The 20180-nt window shown below is 39.6% G+C and overlaps 1 protein-coding gene across 1 annotated transcript in view; it reads left to right on the forward strand.

Annotated features, from left to right (window-relative positions):
* The window catches only part of dtx1 (deltex 1, E3 ubiquitin ligase), a 68021-nt gene continuing 47841 nt past the window's right edge, over nucleotides 1-20180 (forward strand). The window contains exons 1-2 of the mRNA XM_084728900.1: nucleotides 1-604; nucleotides 2351-2965. Of these exons, the coding sequence (XP_084585026.1) occupies nucleotides 2707-2965 (259 nt within the window). The 5' untranslated portion in view covers nucleotides 1-604; nucleotides 2351-2706. The remainder of the gene's footprint in view (nucleotides 605-2350; nucleotides 2966-20180) is intronic.

The following is a 20180-nucleotide window of genomic DNA, read 5'->3' on the forward strand; positions in this document are numbered from 1 at the left end:
TAGTTTATGTTGCACTCCTCTTCTTCTATTCCTCCCTCTGTTCTCGGTGTAATCATGTGTCAGCAGAGGTTTTATTTTGAAACCTGATACCGGAAGTCGTACAATCTCGTTTTGATGTAATTGACACTTTGGGTGATTTTCAGCGGCTGTCCATACAGGTGCGTCTGGACATTTGTGCGTAATTTGAGGGCGAAGAGAAATGCGTGTTTACTGTGTGACTGCGTGATGTTTGTCGGTACAGACAGCGGACTGTCTGTGCTGCTCCTCACTCACTGACAGCCGAGCAACTGGGGCATGCATTCACTTTAACACCGCGGACCAACAAGCTGCTGTAGTCTGTCTGTGGCACAATTCACGCGGATAAAACGACGCCTTCTGCTATAACGCTGGATTACAGGAGGAGCAGCGGGAGGAGGGTTGAAGGGTTTGAAGGAGAAGAGAAAAGGTGCAAATCTCAGATGTGAGAAGGAGGCAGGTGCGTTTTCGAGATTTTTTTTTTTTTTTTTTCTTCCTTTCCAAAGCTGATTTTCGGCCGGAGGAGCCTGTGTGTGTGAAATGCAGCCTCTACCTGACAGATGTGAGGCACCAAAGCTGCAGCCTACAGGTCTGTATCACCACAATCAGTCCGTGTGTGTTGTGCAAAAAAACATTAATTTAATGAGGAATCATAGAAGCAACAGACAGTGTCTTTGTGTTCACTGTACCTGAGCAGCTTTGTATGTGTGATGCCAGTATTATGATGATAGCATCTGGCTGTTTATGCACACAGCTCTGTCCCCTGCACACAAATCTGATCACAATCACTGTTACAACTATTATTTTCATTATCGATTCAGCTGTCCATCATTTTATTGATTAATTGATCAGTTGTTTAGTCCAAAAAATGTCAGAAAAATGCTTGAAATGATGGTGAAAAATGTTGATCACTGTTTACCAAAGCCCAAGGTGACGTCCTCAAATGTCTTGTTTTTGGAGTATTCACATTTTAGAAGTTGAAATTCAAGAATTTGGACATAAAAAAAAAAGACTCAATGATTAATTATATAAACAGTGCGATTTGTGTAACAGATTACTTAACAAATTGTTACAGCTGTAATCACTGTTTGGACAGGCTCTAATCCATTAATTGTTTGGTTCATAAAATGTCAGAAAATGGTGAAAACTTTTTTTCCAAAGCTGAAGGTTACATCTTCAGATGTCTTGTTTTGTCCACAACCAAAAGATAATCAGTTAACTGTCATGGAGGAGTTAAAAAAAAAATAATAAAAAAGAAAACATTCACATTTTAGGGAGCTGAAATCAGAGCATGTGCATATTTGTCATGAAAAAATACTCAAAAAGATTAACTAATTAACAAAACAGTTGTTGATTAATGTAATACTTGACAACTGATTGATAAATTGACTAATCATTGTGTCTCTAATCACTACTACAACTATTATATTCATTACTGAACAATCTGTCGATCATTTTCTTGAGTAATTGACTAGTTTTTTGGTCCATAAAATGTCAGAAAATGGTGAAAAATGTTGATCACTATTCCTCAAAGCCCAAGCAAGCACCTACAGATGTCTTGTTTTGTCCACAACCCAATGATATTCAGTTTACTGATTACTGATGTGTTTGTTTTTTTGTTTTTTTTTGGTAACAATGGTGAAATTTTTCCACATTGGTTGGGCTCTAATCGATGTCAGAAACTGATGAAAAATGTTGATAGCTGTTTCCCAAAGCTCAACATGACGTCCTCAAATGTCTTAATATGTCTGCAACCCCAAGATATTCAGTTTACTGTAACTGAGGAGTAAAGAAAATCAAAGAATTTGGATATTTTTTCTGTGATAAATGATTCAAACTGATTAATTGATTAGTTTTTTGGCCCTTTATTTGTTAGAAAATGATAAAATGTGTTGGCCAAGGCCACGGTGATGTCCTCAAATGTCCACAACCCAAAGATATTCAGTTTACTGTCATAGGAAAGTAAAGAAACCAGAAAAAAAATCACATTTAAGAAGCTGAAATCTGGACATTTTTTGTAAAACAGACAAACAAACAAAAACAAAAGGCTCAAAAATGATTAATTGAGTATCAGACCAGTTTGTGATTAATGTAATAGTCAACAACTAATCGATTCATCGACTAATAATCTATTATTTTGTTGCTGGAACACAGCCTTACAGGCTAATATAGACTTTTTTTCATCAGAATTGCCAGAATTGCCAGCAGCTATGGAACAGGACACTGATGGGACTTTTGTAGCACAGAGCTGGTTATGTTTGTGTCCCTCCTCTGTTGAGAAGAACTCATGGGAGAAATCACAGTGTTTGTTTACCAGTGTGTGTCTTTTGTTTAGAGAGCGTCTCCTGTTTACCTGCTGCTGATCTGCTGTGGTCGGCGGTGGAGGACTGAGACTGCTACAGCTGCAGAACTCATCCTCAGCATCGGCTCCATCATCATCATCAACGTCTGTTACTTCAAACGCGACGAGACACCAGAGGACAGATCGAGGCTGCTTTTGGCTGATCAAAGCTCCGGCAGTCCCGGAGTACCTGTGGACGGACGATGACTCCAGCAGAGCTGCCTGCCTGAAAGCAGCATGAGATAATCGAGGAGCACCGCACCGATCGCTGATTCAAGCTCTTTCTGTTCAGCTCAGATGAAGATGTCCCAGTGTGACAGTTGACTGACAGGGTCGCAGTGCTGTTCCAGATGGCTCGTCCAGGATCGGGGTTGCTGGTGCCCGTCAACGGGCTGGGATACCCACCTCAGAACCTGGCCCGGGTGGTGGTATGGGAGTGGCTGAACGAACACGGGCGCTGGAGGCCCTACTCTGCAGCCGTTTGCCACCATATTGAGAATGTGCTGAAGGGGGACGCCAGGGGGAGTGTGGTGCTCGGGCAGGTGGATGGCCAGCTGTCTCCTTACATCATTGACCTGCAGTCCATGCACCAGTTCAGACAAGACACAGGTAAGAGACGTCTCCACGCACACAGATGTTAAAGCAAAGTCAAGTAAAAGCCTTTATTGTCATATGCACAGTTAGTTTTTTCTGTACTGTGAAATTTGTTCTTTGCTCTCCACAATCTTGTTAAACAATAAACTACACATATAAAAATGAAGAAAAATACACAATATAAAAAACAATAAAAGTACAAGAGACATAAATAAAGATATCAGGGATGACAAAGAGAAAAGAACATTAATAAAGTGACAGAGGAACATTATGTATAGGTGCTATATGCAGTATTGTACAATGTGTATATATATATATATATACATTGTACAAAAAATATACAATAACAGTGTCGGAAAGTCTACAAAATATAGTGGCAGCATTAATGTAGATATAAAAGCAGCATAAAAATAAAACAAAAAGTATATCAAGAATACTATGCTAAATATGTTCGAGCAGGAAAGAACAGATACTGGAAATAAAACTGCAACTGATGATTATTTCAGTCAATCATTTTCTTGATAATCGACTATGGAGCCTGACCAATACTACTAAAATAACTTCTCCAGTCAAACATTACCCGCATTCTGTCCTTTTTATAACCAGATCGCCAGCCAGTCACAACACTCATTAGTCAGTGTACGGTGACGTGTGATTGGCCCACTTCTGCAGCAGCTAGTGCATATAACAGGAGTCTTAAACTCAAATTAGCTTGAAGCCACTGATGGTATTGTCATCTCATAGTGAGGCCACTTCAATATTCAAGTACTGCAAAAAAAAGTGCAAAATTTTTTAAATTTAGTTTTTGTCATACTTAAGAAAATGTTGTATCCGTTAGTTAGCTGTGCTTTGGAGGGGGACAGAAATGGATACAGAAACAGTTTGAGGTCTCTATTGGTATCCGTATCACTTTAAGGGTACTGGTATTTCAAATTTTTAAACAATACCTAGTCCCAGATATAAATGTGCAGAAAACGATGTGTGGCTTGATTTTAGATTTAGCACAGTGGGGAACATTTATGAGGAGAGGAGGAGGAGCTCCTATAAGGTGTAAATGCTGTGAAGCTGCTTCCTTTTTTCAACATGCTCTTAACTGACTGTCAGTATAAATATCTTAATAATCACAAATTATAACGTCAGAAAATATCTAAATAAAAATCTCATCCTGCTTCATTTTAACTGGCTAAAAATGTAAACACAGGCTCATTTCATCTGATTTCACTGAGAATCATGGGTGGTCTCGTTAACTTATGTGGGTCATGCAGAAGTAATAAGCTGAGACTGTTTCATGACATGAAAAAGTCCTTGTGGTAGCTTTAACTGTTTATTTTATTTGTATTTATCCTTTATTTTCTCAGTGTTAATTAAAATAATTAGTTTACAGTGAATATGTTAAATTATTTGACATGATAAAGAATATTTAACTTAAATATTCTCTAATAAAGTTGTTTGTTCAAGAAAGCAGCAACCTTTGCATCATCATATTGGTGCATAGTCCACATAAAAAACATTTTTGTATATATATACTACCATATCAGTTGGGCTCCAAATGATTAGTTGTTTGGTATATAAAATGTCAAAAAATGCTGATCACTGTTTTCCCAAAGCCCAAGGTAACGTCCTCAGATGTCTTGCTTTGTCCCCAACCCAAAGATATTCAGTTTACTGTCACAGAGAACTAAAGAAACTGGAAAATATTGACATTTGTTAAGCTGAATCTGAAAATAAGCTGAGAATCTGGACATTTTTTTCTTAAAAAAATACTCAAAATTACTAATCCGTTATCTAAATAGTTGGTGATTAATTTGATATGGCTGCATTATATGGTGAAAAAAATATATTGTGATTATTTTGATGGATTTGACAGGCAATTTTTATTTCCACTAAAAAAAACCTAAAAAAAACAAGATTCATAGGTCAGAGCATCTCTACTACTTCAGTATAATGTTGTTTTGTCACACAGTTTTCCTTCATCAAAAAAATGTACCTTTTGTTATTTGGATATCATACTCGACCATACTGTGATTTGGATAATATCTACATTAATTGCACGACTCCATAGACAACTAATCGATTAAACAACTAGTCGTTGCAGCTCTAAATGTAGACATCAACACAACAGTCATTCTAATGTCCTGAATATATAAATAAATGAATCATGTTTGTCGGTCCTCACCACAGATGATGTCATATTATTATGTCACACTGGGGCTGATTAAAACAGCGGCAGCCTCGATGTGGTTGCGAATATACGGCCTCTGGTTGCTACACACGTCTCATGTATCTTTCAGGGGAATAAATGAGAGCCCTGAACGTCCCATCGGAGCCACATGTTGAGCTCAGAGGCGTTTGCAACAAACAGGACACAAAGCAGCCAGATGACTAAAGTGTAGCGATGATTTATTCATTCAGGAGTGTCTTTATGCGGCTGCTGGAGTGCCATGACCTTGCCAAAGGTCACCGTGTTCCAGGGGGCTGTGCATTCATCAGGCAGATGAGTGCTGTAGCTCAGCACAACGCTCTCTGCTTATTGTATTCATTAGGTGTGTTGTTATTCCTTTGTAAAAATGGCAAACACAATAGTGGTCAGTGATGTGGTTGTTTGTTTGTTTGTTTGCTAAGATCCACATCTGCTTCTGCAGAGCAGTAGCTATTCTTCCTGTGGTTAACACAGTTAGTTTACAGGATGACAATATGAAAATACACATTCACACTACTCATTACATGTACGTCGAGAGTGAATAAAATAACAACACAACACAAACAGGAAGAAAATAGACCGCCTCTGACTGAATATATCATGATTTAACAGATAAGTATCATAATTTCACGTAGAATGGCCGTGGAACCCTTGAAGGTAGAACCAGTAGAATTTGTTCCAGAAAGACGGTTGATTGTCGAGTCTCACTGGGTTGGTAAGATGTCTTGAGCGCAGCAAAATAATGAGAAAATAATGAAATGCAGGCAGAGGGCAGAGTCTGTGCAGACACAGACACCGCTGCACACTTTTAGTGGGTCATGAGGGATGATTTTGTTTTTTGTTTTTTTATGATAATGTTGCATGTTATGCCTTTAAACACCAAAGAATACTTAAAAATTACCAGTGTTTCTATCTAACTAAGTAGGCAACTGTAACATCATAACAACTGCAACATTTTCAATTTATTTCATTCCACAAGATGAACATATTATATTTAAAAATCAGGTTATATTATGAGGTGTTTAATCAATGTCCCACTGTGCCTAAACTAAAAAAAGTTTCTTTTCAGATGTTTTATGTGTGTTCTGTAAGGGAGCATCAGACTAACATAACCTAGAGGGAGGGATGGATTACATCTGGCTATAACATGCTCACAGTAGTAAAATAATAGTTGTAATAATAACAGTAGTATTTAGAGTAAAATCCAGCCAGAACAGCTTTTGTTTGGTTGCCTGTATTTCTCTCTGATGACTGCTGCCTTTTTAAATATGACCAGATGTTCTTGCTGTACACACTCTCTGTGTTTGTGTGTGGATTCACCTTCCTGCTGTCCCAGTGTTTGAAGCGAGGATGTGGGGGAGGTTTTAGACATCTGTTTGCAGAAAAACCAGCCTTGGATAAACCTCAGCTGCCTGAATTATACCTCACATCTGATTCAGCTACATATCACTGTGTTGGAGTAAATTCTAAATCAAATGAGTGCGGGTGTTCCAGGGTCAGCAATGTTTTATTACCTCATTGATGAGATGAAGAGTAAATATTCAGATTCAGTCTCTTGTTTGAAGGTTTTATGTAACATCAGAGGTGTCACAAGAGGTACAGTCAGGGAGATACAGAAGGTGACCTCACTGCGAGTGGATTTGTATTATGTCACTTTTCATGCATTTGCATTAAAGGGACAGTTCACCCCAAAATAAAAAATACACATTTTTCCTCTTACCTGTAGAGCTGTTTATCTATCTAGATTGTTCTGATGTGACATGCAGAGTTTTAGAGATATCAGCTGTAAAGATGTCTGCCTTCGCGCCTCAGTGCATTTTAACTTTACTGTTCAAGATAATTCACAGTTTCATGTAGGAACTGTTTTTTTTCTACTGAATGCTAACTATATCGCCATGTAGAAGAAAGCATGGATCTATTAATGGACATGACGCTTGTGCAAGAGACAGTGCAGAATGTAAACTTTATTGGCGTCCTCCTCTGCTGAGCTGTAATCTCTCGTCTATGAGTAGATGCTTCTTTGCAGTGATGCGGTTGGCAGGTATAGTTTCGTAGACAGAAAGTAGTTCCTACATGAAAGTGCTCACAACAAAATCTGTGGATTATCCTGTTATCTAGTTCCATTATAAGGCAGACATTACGGCTTATATCTCCAAAATGCTGAAACTCGCACCAAAAACATCTAGATGGATATATAGCACTACAGGAAAGAAGGAAAATCTGTATTTTTTGTTTTGGGGGTGTGAACTGTCCCTTTAACGCACATGTAAATCAACCATTGCAAATGGATGAAAGGTGACATAATGTCGATCCACACACAGTAATGTCACCTTGTGTATCATCTTGTATCATCCCATCCTCTTGTGATGCTCTGATGGTACCTGAATATCTTCAAATGAGAGGAGTTTTACCTCTTTACCTCTGAGACATACTGGTTGATTATGGAAAACACTGTCAAAGTGTCCTGAAATGTTTCGCTAAATGGTTCAAAACTGTAAAAATAACCACTACTGAAATAAGTTGTAGCCCTCTTGTTACACTGTGTTTGTGTTTTTAAAGAAAAATCCATCTGCAGATGGGCGTAGCAAACTGGCTTAGGCTATAAATTGTGTGGTGTGTGGCATCAGTAGAAGCTGTGTACTAAACCCTTTGAAAACCTCACCTCAATGCCCAGCGGGCAACTTTAGTCTAGCAAGCTAACTGTCAGGTGCAAATGAATTCCTGCAGTTTAACCATTTCTGTTTCACATGTACCTATATTGTTGCCTTCAGGGCATGTCTACCAGGTACATTTCCATACAGAAGCAACACAAACACACACACAGCAAAGCTAATGCTGGCTGTAGGCTTGTGCTGCAGGATAAACTTCCACAAAAAGCAACATCAAGAAATGCCAGTTACTGGCATCCAGCTACTACTGTTATTATTTAGTTGCTTCAAATGAGGCTTAATGATCAGTTTCTCTGGACTGTCCCTCAGTATTACAACATTAGTTCAACATCACCCAGCCTGTGTGAATAGCTACATTATCTGCTGAACATGCTAATGCTGAGCTCAACAGGTTGAAATAACCTATGAAATAAACAGTAAAATAACATGAAACATTGCAAAATGTAGGCCTCCACAGATCACCTGTATCGTTCCATCCTTGAGCTTTAACCATTACAGCTCCTTGTATTGCTTGTCAGTTTTTTAAGCATTTTATTCAGTCATATAACACACACTGAAGTGTGAAACAAGAAGGAAAAACATGAACATAGCAGTTGTTTCAGTTGCTTTCCATCCCCTGTGGTTAGCTTGTCAATATCCCTGTATTTCAGATCTGCTGTTATTGTGACAGCCCTAAATTTTCAGTTCCCTGTAATATTTCTATATAACAGGAGTGTCTCTTAAAGAAGCAGGTGTGAAGGATATTAAAGGCATGAAAAGGTATGGAGCCCATAATGAGATATAGTGGCTATATGCAGCATATAGTGCTTGATATATACACTTGATATATTAGCATTTTTGTATTTCTTTGTGAGGAAAATGTTTCTTTAATGTTTGAGATGCTGAATATGAGATTGTCAGTTTTTCTTCATGACTGTCAGGAGGGCTGTAGTGTAAGGAGCTGCTTCTTGTTGCTGTTATCCCTCTGATGGAACATCACACAGAGCAGCACACGCCTCTCAGGTTGACTGGCGGTGAGATGAGCCACTGAGCCGTTTGTCAGCCATTACCACGGTGTGGGGCCCAGGCCTGACGTTTATCGGTCCTCGTTGTGCCGTTCGGTGTGTTACCTTCCCCTCGGCTGGGATAAACCCATCAGGGCAGGGCCTGATGGACAGCAGCCGGGACACCCGCTGCCTCCTTTCCCCCCTCCTCCTCCTCATCCTCTGCTCATTGTTCCCAAACAAAGGTGAACCTCTGCTCCTCCAGGCCACAGCCAATGATCCCAGCTCCCATGAGTCCTTCCTACCAGGCTGGACGCTCTGAGAAATAAAGGTGCTAACTAGAACCATATAGGCTTCTTTTCCCCACAGGAGAACCATTTTTGGGTTCTGGTAAAACCCAGAGGGTTCTACAGATAATCCTATTATTTTCGAAGGGCTTCATGTAGAGCCCACCCAGGGCAATCTACCAAGAACCCTATTACATTCCAAGGTTTCACCTATAACCCTCTTGTCTTCTGAGGGTTCTCCAAGAACCATATTTTATTATACAGATGAGGCAAAAAAAGATTGAGTCCCATTTATTGTACAGTGTTATCATCCATCATTTTAACAATTTGTGTTACAATAAACAATGTTTAAATTGATCCATTTGCATCATGGATAAACATTTCAGTATTTGAGGTTGTGGGTCTTTTAATTCCCATGCTTTCAACAATCCTTGAAGAACTATTTTTTTTCCAGAGAAGCTTCTTTGGAAGAGAAGGGTTGTTAATTGAACCCTGCATCTTACAAATCTCTGGGTAGGACCTTCAGTAAGAGCCCTTTTGAGTTCTTATTTTTAAGAGTGTAGTGATGTTGATGCACGCTGCTTGCACAAAGGGCCTCTCTGAGCTCATTTGAATGTGGATTGTGATGCATCTGTTTCACATCGGATGTTTGCTATATTTGTAGCTCAGCAGGTCACCCGCAGCCACTCGCTCCGCTGCAGGCTTATGGAGTGTCCCTGTGGGGAAACCCCATTTTGTCGCCAAGCCAGTGATCGTCCTCTGAGGCTGCTTTTTGGCAAGAGTTAGGAGGGGAGTTCAGCGTGCTTTGTGTCCCCCGTGTGTGTGTGTGTTTCTGTACTGACGTGTGTGTGACAGTGCACTCTGCCAGCTGTGGCAGCTGTGGTGTGTGTGTGTCCCGTCCCTGCAGGCCGTGTGGGGGTGCCCTGTTCTCCTGTGGGTTTGGGAGGAGCTCCTGTGGGTGGGAGCCGGGCAGAGTTACTTGGACTAATGAGACAGCAGCTATAGTTTATCTCCATGGCTCCCTCTAATCAGAGCACCATGACGACAACACATGCACCACAGGCGGTGCAGCGGGGCCCGTTTCTGTGGAGAACAGCCTAAACACATCTGTATTTGGTTGGCAGGGGTGGAGTTCATAACACAGCTACTGGAGAAGAAGACCGGCCTGTGGTGAAGCCCTGAACCCCAGTGCTTTGTATATACAGTATCACTGGAGGCTTAGAGGCTTATATATAGTGTGGATGAATATCTGACTGAAGGCAGGGAGAGGATTGGCTCCCGGCCAGGGATGATCGATCCGTTCTCCTCCCCAGAGGGGCGTTTGAACCTCTAAACACTGCTGTGGACTGATCCCCTTTCACTACACCCACTCCCAAAGCAAAACACATGGGCTTATCTGCCATCTCCATCATATGCCAACACTTGTGGCCTGTCTGATGGATTTCACACTGCAGCTATTGCTGCTGCTGCTGCTGCCTGGCTTTTAAGCATTTACTTCTTCTGTGTTTTCTCTAATGATGGAGGGGAGGTGGCACAAAGCAGAGAGAGTGAATGTTCATGAAAGATAGATTATGATTGCTAAATCATAGATGTAACATCAGCACCTTCAGAACTTGAATGTCATTCTTAAATAAAGACAGATTCTGTTGGTTGCTGTAGAGACGTCATGTTACTGCAAGAGAAATTTACTTTACAGCAGGCAGTGATTTAAGCACAGTGAAAAGGTCAAAAAACACAACACAGCAAGACAAAAATGACATTGACTCACAAAGTAATGTGAACATAAATTCATTACTGAATTCATTAAATTAGACAGTGACAAATGTCTCTTAACCTTGATTTAAAGTTGAACTGGAATTAAGATTATTTTTCGCTAAAAAATCTGTTTAAATCCTTGTGTGTTTGCTTTGACTTGTGACCTGATTTGGCTGAAAATTTAAAAAGAAATTTTAAGTTTTATTGTGACTGTGCCTCCTACGAGGATTTTTGGCACCGACTGACCAATACTGTAATTTGATTAGTCCAATATCTGTGTGGGCGGGTACTAACAATATCACTTCAGTTCTTTTCTAACAACTGCACAGACAGTTAACCAGCTGGGAGGCCTCTTTCACACAGTTCCAGTTTAATTACTGGAATAACCTTTCAGGCACTGCTAGTGACTTTCACTACTTACACATGCAGTTACATGCAGAAAAAAAATCTGTCTTGTGTCTTTTCTCACATGCCGTTATGTGTGTACAAGACGGAAGATTATTTTCAGCAACATGGCAGGCGAGGCACTGTTTTTGTTCAGTGCTCTTGTAATGCATTTAATATTCAGCAAGTTTGCGTGACAAGTAATGTTTTTCCATGATCCACTTGAATCAGAAATGCATATTCAGTACATGAAAAGGAGCTTTAAAAGAGCATTGGACGTCTTTTGAGTGTTGTTGGACTCTTTTGTCACATGAATGAAACCATTTGTGTGCTATGTTGCTTACATTCAAACCACAACACGTTTTCCCCTAAATTTGACTGGGTCCTGAGGTGAGAACATTGAACTCTAGTCCCTAAGGATGTCACAGTTTCAATATTGAAATTAAAATAGATTGAAAACCGCTTTCAGTTTCAATAATTGAATTAAAAGGCAGGAAAAAAATAACATTTCAAAGACAACACAGCTTAGCTTAGACTTATCTTTTTTAAGAAGAACTTGAAAATGGAAATGACAGTTTGACATAAAACCTGCATAGTTTGTTACTATTAGCCAAGTGGGATACAAACTTAACAATATAACTCAACAATAGATCATGTCAAGTGCTGAAGGGTGTAAACCTACAGATGCATGTTTTCATTAGAAAAAACACTGACTGCACGCTACCTGCCTAGGATAAAACAGAACAATGTATTGTGGAGGATTTAGCAGCTGAAGAGACAGTTACCCCCTTGAAAATGAGATGGTACATTTCAAGTGGTTTATTCTTTTATTAGAATTTTGAAAATAAAAATATTTCCCTCAGGAGCTGGTGGAGACCAAAAACAGGGCTAAAAGGTGTGTCAATATTGGACTTAGATTCATCATGTGGACACAAACACAAATCCACTTGACTGCTGGTGTTCCTCCATCTGCTGGATGTGTGAATTGTCAACTTTCTGCTTATAAGTGTAACATATCAACTTTAATTAACATAATAATATTGTTTGTACTGCCGTTTAGTGTCCTAAAAACATCTGTTATTGTGGAGTCGTTGTAAAAGGGGATGAATATATTGCTGTTCGTAGGCTATACGTTACTTTGACGTGTTGTAGCGAACCACAGAAATTGACTGTCTCCTAGCAACCAAGGGAAACCAAGGGAAACTCCAACCCAAACTTTTATTATAAATATTTCTGAAAACCGTTTCATCCTCATTTGAAAACTGAAAATAGTATGTCTGCAGCATCATGATTGTTTACATTTCCTTATGCAAAACAAAATTTCAGTTCAACTTAAAAATCCCACAGACAGGGCGTAGTGTTAAATTAATGTGTGATTCTGTTTTTGTTTCTGGAGTTGTAAAGGCCAGTACAGTTGCTTGGCTCTCACTGTTGTGAGATGGCCCATGTGTGACTGCAGAGATAACCCGTATCAGCGTCTGTTGGCTGCAGTGATGCCGGAGTGGGGCTTTGTTTGTTTTGGTTCCACAGGCGTGAGAACCTCCCCTCCTCTGGCTTATTTCCCTTAGCTAACAGCCCTCCCCGAGTAATTACGACGAAAAAAAACGCCAGAAGACAAAGGAGAGACGGTCGTGTTCTCATGTCTGTTTTGTGTTAAGCTGACAAACAACAGACACTGTGGTTGTGGTCTGGATGCTGCCAGTACACTTGCAGAGCATATGTAATGCTGCAGATTGTCGAGGGCAGAGCTTTAGGTTTTGTTTGTCTTTCATGTAGTTTAGTATGTAGTAAATGTGTGTGGGAACTGTTTTGGTGGTCTGTGGGAGGAAGCTGTAAAAAGGATTCCCGCTATGTACGTGCTAAAGGTCAGGTGCAGTATGCATCAGCTCTGACTGTGAAATCCCACTTGCGTCAGACTCAGAAGAAAGCAGAATGAGCGAAGAGTGGAGCCCAAAGGCTCTAAAATGTACATTTAGAACAGAATCGTCAAGAAATGAACAGGAATAGAAACAAGACACAACCAGGGGCTCAGGTGCTACAGGATTGTGTGTGTTATTTTATATTTGAATGTGTCTACAAGTGGAGCACATGTGCACACATCAGCATCACTGTGGGGTTGGCTGACACTCGTACATGTTTTTATATATATTACACACACTGTAGGGCTGTTATTTTTATTATATGAATTTGTAAACTTTATTCTCAGCTACGTGCGCTAAAGATACAGACACAACATAATGGTCAGTGCCTGGTTGCATAAAACATCCCTGAAGTTTGTGCCTAAAGCAAAATATTCCCCAAAATATTCCCCTAAGCTAGGGGCTTCACCTAGGAGCCTTGGTTGTTTTCTTGCCTTTAGTGTTTAGAGTAAGGCTTTTACAGTACTTAGTCATAATATGTCATAATATGTGTATTTCAGTCATCGTGGTTATGCTTCACTCACATCACTCTTTAACGTTATTAGACAGCATTATTGTCAGTTGGTAGCTAGCTTAGCTTAGTTAGCCTGTGTTAGCCAGCCTTTCCAAGATGGACAACAAAGAGAAAACAAAAAGAAAGTCTTTGAAGAATATGTAAAGCAGAAGCACAAAATCCAAACTGAATTTAACACAGCCATAACAAATACACACAAACAGAAGACGAGGCATGAAGAAACGAAAATATTACTGTCACAGCAAGAAAGGTGAAACATCAACAGAAGTTGACAAAACTGGTGATTTTCAATAAAATAAAGTAGCTAATGCTAATGAGACAGAGTTATGTTAACTTTTGACTAGCTGGCTACACAGGTGCTAGTGCTCACATCACATCTATACTCTTTAACAAGCTGCATATTAGTCAGAGTTTCCAGTGGGTTTTCCCTGTACTAAAAATGCGTTGTGGTATCTCCTCGTCCTCCTCAATCACCGTAAATTCAGTCCATGTCTTATGTTCCACAAATCATTTCACTTTAAGGGACTGTCCCTTCAAAATTTTCTTAGGAAAATGGTCGCTAAGGACCTTTTGGCAACATCCTAAGGAAATCAACAGCAATTTTATGCAACTCGTTCTTAAATGAAAATTTAAGGCAAACCTTAGTCCAAGTGGTTTTACTCAACGAGGCACAAATAGTTTTTCTCTCGAACAGATAGTTGGGATTTTTAGCTCCCCCCAAAAAAACACCATCAAGATCAGTTTAAGTGTACCCTGTATTTATAAAATTTTCACCACTTTACCTCGGCCTCAGACAGCCTTCCCAATGGGAAACCACTGTTATATTGCTGTCCTCAAAATAACCAGTCTCCATTGGCAAAAACAGTAATTTTACCTCACAGAACTTGGGAGTTGCTGGTCTACCACTGGTCCAAATGGTTAGTTTGTTTGTATTATAATGTGACTTTAGTTAAACAAATCAAGGCAGTGGTAGACCAGACACCACTGTGTTCTGTGAGGTACTGTTTTTGTCAAAGGAGTCTGGTGGTGGGGAAAAAAAAATGAACTTATGTTTGCCATTTGAAAAGGCTCTCTCACGGTAAGATAAAATAGTGAAAATATCCTAAATATAGCATGCAATTAAACTGATATCGATTTCTCTAAAATATATTTTGTTGCTGACCCTGGCCACAGCACTACATTGCTTAGCTTCCTCGAAAATGTTTGACAGTACTTTAATGTTCATTACATTATTACAGGCCCTGTGGGAGTTATGATGGACATTTATTATCCTGCTCCTGAGAAGCTTGAATGACTCACTGCATGTGCATTGGTGCAAGTCACCCTGAGCACATTTTTATGTCAACTACTGTGTTTCTCTATGTTGTATGTTTTTTAATGTTTTTATGTCTGCTTTTAACGATTGCTGCAGCACAAATTGTCTACTGGGACATATAATAAAAGTCAACTGAATTGAATCTTACACCGGTACTCCTGCTGCTTCTCCAAACTAGGGGTGTGCTGCCCACCATCTACTGCAGGTAAAACACTGACAGCATAAATACCTCAAACAACCCCACTTCAAAAAAAAAAAAAAAACCAAACTATCCCTTTAAAGCCTTTGTTAATTAGTATAATTAGGCAGTGAAGGTCTTTAGCAGAATCAAAATGGTGTTTAGCCAAGGCGGTACTAAGGTGTCACTGTACACAGGGGTCCATTATAGTCCCAACCAGCTGGCTGAATTCCACTTGGATGTCGACAGGAAAGGGGACTGGAGTGGCTCTGCAGAGAGGGAGGAGGAGGAGGAGGAGGAGGAGGGGGCTGACAGAGGAGGTGAGGAGAGAAGAGGAACAGAGGGAGAGGTGGAGCGTTTTCCTGATGGAAAGTGACAGTCAGGGTGGAGGCAGGGATAATAACACTGAAAAGACCCTCAGCCGTGCACATTCCCCTGCTCTTTCACTTTCACACACATACGGCAGAGCATTTATCTTGTTGCTGTGAAGTCTCCCACCCAGGCTCTCCCCAGGTGTGCTTATTTTAATTAAGCATTAATCTGACCATGTTTTTGTCAATTATCCTGCTAAACAGTTTGTTTATAGAATGTAAAGAACAGATGCAGATGCTTGTCGATAGCCACCAGAGTCCTGAGTGATTTATATGGTCTGACCAGCAGCCAACACAAGAAACAATACATTGGATTTGTTTGTTGCTCTTTGTCTGAAATGTACGAAATCAAGAAGATTGTAACATTTCCAAAGTGGTCAAGTACACTTTGCTGCTTTGACATGAGTAATAATGAGAAGAATGAGAAGAAGAAGACACACCTGACACACATCTGCACTCTACTCACTGCACTGTCGTAGTTAAAAATATACTTTTGCTTATTTAGGGCTGCAACTAAAAGTTACTTTCATTGTTGTTAAACCTCTCGGTTATTTTTCAGATTTCTGTGAAATATTAGAAGATAGTGAAAAAATATATTAGGATACATCAAAGAGACTAAAGGGGCAGATCATCACATTTTAGAAGCTAGAAAGAGCAAATGGCCATTTCTCTTGATAAATGCCAGGATTATCAATGGTTTGGGGAATCATTTTTCTGTGGATGAATTACTGGAATAATGATTTCAGCACAGTCCTTATTAAATACTTTTCTTCCATCTTGTAAGTCGCCAGTTTCAGCTGATATTCACTGTTAAGAGCGACCTTGCTCTCAGGGCTGTAGTGCTTTGGTCTGTTCTGTCCACATCCTTACTGCGTTACAGCGATGAGCGGCCTGGGCAGCTTCTGGCAGCCTCTGGCATCGGGAGCACAGGCGTCTCTCCAGATCTGCTTTTAACTTCTAATCCAGCGAGTCACCACTTTTAACTTCTAAAGTGGATATCTTACTCTTTTATCAGAGAAGCAGCTTTAAAGCTGCTCTCTGCGCCACTTGCTTATCAGGCCAGTCTGGGAGGTCAGTCAGATCGTAAGCTGTCGTCTGCCTCGGCCCATCAGCCCGCTGCTGCTGGAATAGGAATGAGGCATCAGCTCTAAACTGTTTGGGTAAAGTATCCTCCATCTCCTGCTTACATTTATTGACAGATCTCTTGTTGAAATGTGTCATAGGATACTATCTAGGTAGGTAGGTAGGTGAATAGCTCTTTATTTATCCCCGTGGGGAATAGTATAAATGGTCACATAAGATGCAACAAGCAGTATTTGTCAAATTATATAAATGTTCTTCATTTGACTGTATTAGACCCTTATTCAATTTTACTAGAGTGTAATTTGGGACACATTACAACAGGACTGTACTGTAAACATAATAATAATAAAAATATAAAAAAAAAAAAACAGTGCAAACAGTCAGACGTCTAGTTATAAAACATATAAAGACAGGGTTATCATGGGTGCAGGAATCCTTAAACACCTGAATTTTTATGTAATGTTTTCAAGGGTTGAAAAGTGGAACTGCATTACAAAATTAATTGTTCTGTTAGAAAAAAAAAGTTGAGAAAACTTAAAATTTCAAGGCATCTTACTGCAATTGATTTTTGAGTTTTTAATTTTATTAAGCACTGATCTTTTGCTGAGAAATTTTACTTTTCTTCTTTAGCTAAACTTGAATCTCTTCGAAGTTTGAGTTTGCCTTGAAATTTTGAGTTGACTTTTTTTTTTTTTTTTTTTTTTTTTGAGTGAAGAAATAAAATAAGTCAGAGAGAGCTGAATAACTTTGGCCATTTGTACAAAATGAAGATACCTCTGCTTGAATCTTGCTTCCAAAACAACATCTCATATCTGATTTATTGTGGTGGAATAATGAAATGCAGCCTAATCATTTTGACCATAAATATGTATATGAATATGTAATTTAGCACGGCTGTAAGGTGCTGGAAAAGCTTCAGAATGCTTGGAAAGTGCTTGAAGTCGGCTTTGTAAAAAGTGTAGGAAAAAAGCAGTGCAAACAGTGTCTGTCTGTCTAGGAATCAAATTCTCAAAGTATGTTCACTCTCCTCTCCCACTAATGTGCTATTAAGATATCACTGTCACTTGATTCAACAGAGCTGTTCCAAAATGTGATAAATAAAGAGAATGTAGGCTTGTATTATGTTGCAAAAAAAAAAAAAAACTTTTCAGAGCTTTAAAGCACACAGGCTCTTGAGTATACAGATGTCAGGTATCTGTTATATTCAAAAGGGACAGAGTGTTCTTGCTGTAACAAATGGAGTGTCTTTGATCTGCAGGAGTGTGTGGTCTAACATTTACAGAAAGAGACCAGAGCTGCACTGACGCAACTCAAGCTGCCAGCAGTTGCAGCGAGCCAAGCTCTGAGCTCCCTTGATCAGTCTTGGTTGAACACAGAAACACACTGTGGGACTTTTTTGTTTTGGTCTCAACATTTTCACTTGCTCTACAAAAAAAAAAAAAAAAAAATGCACTCTTAGCCCACTGTTGGAGCAGTGGCAGCATGACAAATCGCTAAAGCCCAAACCAGGATGGCTTTCTCAAAAGCATCTTAGTGGTGAGACAGTCGTCATTGTTCCAGCGTGAGCCTGTAACGGCTAAAAAAGATCCTCCTAAAGTCTGAACACACAAGCGGGAGTCACATCTCTGCTGTGAGCCGCTGCTCAAACACTCTGTGTCAACAACACAGTCACTCGGTGCAAATTCTGTTAAATATTCTTTCATTACATATGGTTTTCACAGAAAACATTGACACTATATACTCTCCATCTACAATACTACTTTATTATTTCCATATAGGGCAATTTAAAAAAAAAAATTGGACTTTGCAACTTCCCTTTCCCACCTTTCTCAAACAAGGCTTCAAGATCTATTTAGCATGCTGAGGTTAGCTTTTAGCTCAAAGCACCGCCTGTAGCTGCAAGTATAGCAATAGACGCTTGTAGTGGTCTCAAAACATATTAGTCAGTGCTAAAAGGAACTGCCAGACATTCACTGGTTTCAGCTTCTCAAATGTGAAGTTTTGTGAGTTACGTGTTCTTGGAAACTGAAATGGGCATTATTCGCAGTTTTCTGACATTTCAAAGTCAGAAAAACTTTTGAACAATCACCGAATTAATAGAAAATGGCTCTCAACTGTTCAGTAAATAATTCAGTAAATGGTCCAATAATAACAGCAGCATTAGGGCCCATAGTGTTGTAGCAATATCCAGGACATGTAGTAATGCTCATGGTTGGTTTCAGGTGTTATTTGTTCTCGTACGACATTGCCTCTGCACAGTCAGTCAGTATGCTGTTGCGTCTAATGGAAGTGAGAGGAGGAATTACTGCGACAGGGTGTCAGATAAGCACACACATGCACGTAACAGTTTCACATTCTCTCACGCTCCTACTTTGAGCCACACGAACACACCAATCACTTATTTTGATTGTTTGCAGGGGGGCACTCAGCAGCATATCAAGCGAGTCTCTCTTTCTCAGCCCCCTTTCCTCCTTCTCTCTCTCTCTGTCACCCGTAAGTGCTTCTAAATCATGGCTGAGTCCCGCTCCTGTGGCTGGTCAGTGTGCGAGGAACATCCCGCAGTAGCCTGTGAGGTGAATAATATTTGCCAGGTGCTCCTGGCAGAGACCTCTCCAACCTCCACTGTCGCTCCTCAAAGGAGCCGCTCACACACCATCACTTCTTCTGACATTTCATTATTAACGAGAGCTCGCAAACTCTCCAAGAATTTATATCGCTGGCGCCTCAAGGTGAATTTTTATCAGACTTCAATGGCAATTGCTTCTTCTCTGTCCTGTCCTTTGTGTGGATGCATTCAGTCAAAGAGACGTTTGTCAATATGAGAGGGAATGAAGTCACAAATATCTTTTTGGCTGAAATGTAGGTTGTAAATGTATGTTTAAAAAAAGCTTTACACACACGCCAGGGATATTTTTGTCAGGGAGCTTAATACTTGGAGCTGATTGATTTCTCCATAAAAAAGCTTAACAAGAACTAATTATAGGAGAATAAAGAAATATAAAGCATGAGCTGAAGCATAAGTATCTATAACTGTATTTGTTTTTATTAAAGGGTCAAAAACAGAGAAAACTGATGTGAAGCTGGCAGATGTTAGGCTACATGTCATAAAGACAGACAGCAGTTAGCCAGTTTACTTGTTGCTAAAGAGCTACTGTCTGCTGTTATAATCTGTTGTTGATGTTTTAGCCACTTAGCTTAGTTAGCTGAAATTATGACTATATAATGTAATGTTAAAACATAAAGCTGAACAGTTTCTTTAAGTTTGATAATGTCATGTTGTCATAACAAAGACATGTAAAACAATGTCAACTTTGCATTAAAAGTAACAAAGCTGACCAAATTACACCTGATAAATAATAAGTGACAGGTGGCATGTCATGGTTATAATGACTTATTATAATGTCTTATGCACACCTCTTCAAATACAATTTTAGCCAATGAAAAAAGCTTTGAATTAGTTAAATGAATTATGTCAGATAATGTCTGGCTTTACCGGAGCCTATAAATGATTACAGTATTTGTGCCATGTGTGTCATGGAAGGAATCTGGCACTTAAAATAGATGAAGCACAC

The sequence above is a fragment of the Lutjanus erythropterus genome, chromosome 10, assembly GCF_056507025.1.
Source record: "Lutjanus erythropterus isolate fLutEry1 chromosome 10, fLutEry1.hap2, whole genome shotgun sequence".
Classification (NCBI taxonomy): Eukaryota; Metazoa; Chordata; class Actinopteri; order Lutjaniformes; family Lutjanidae; genus Lutjanus; species Lutjanus erythropterus.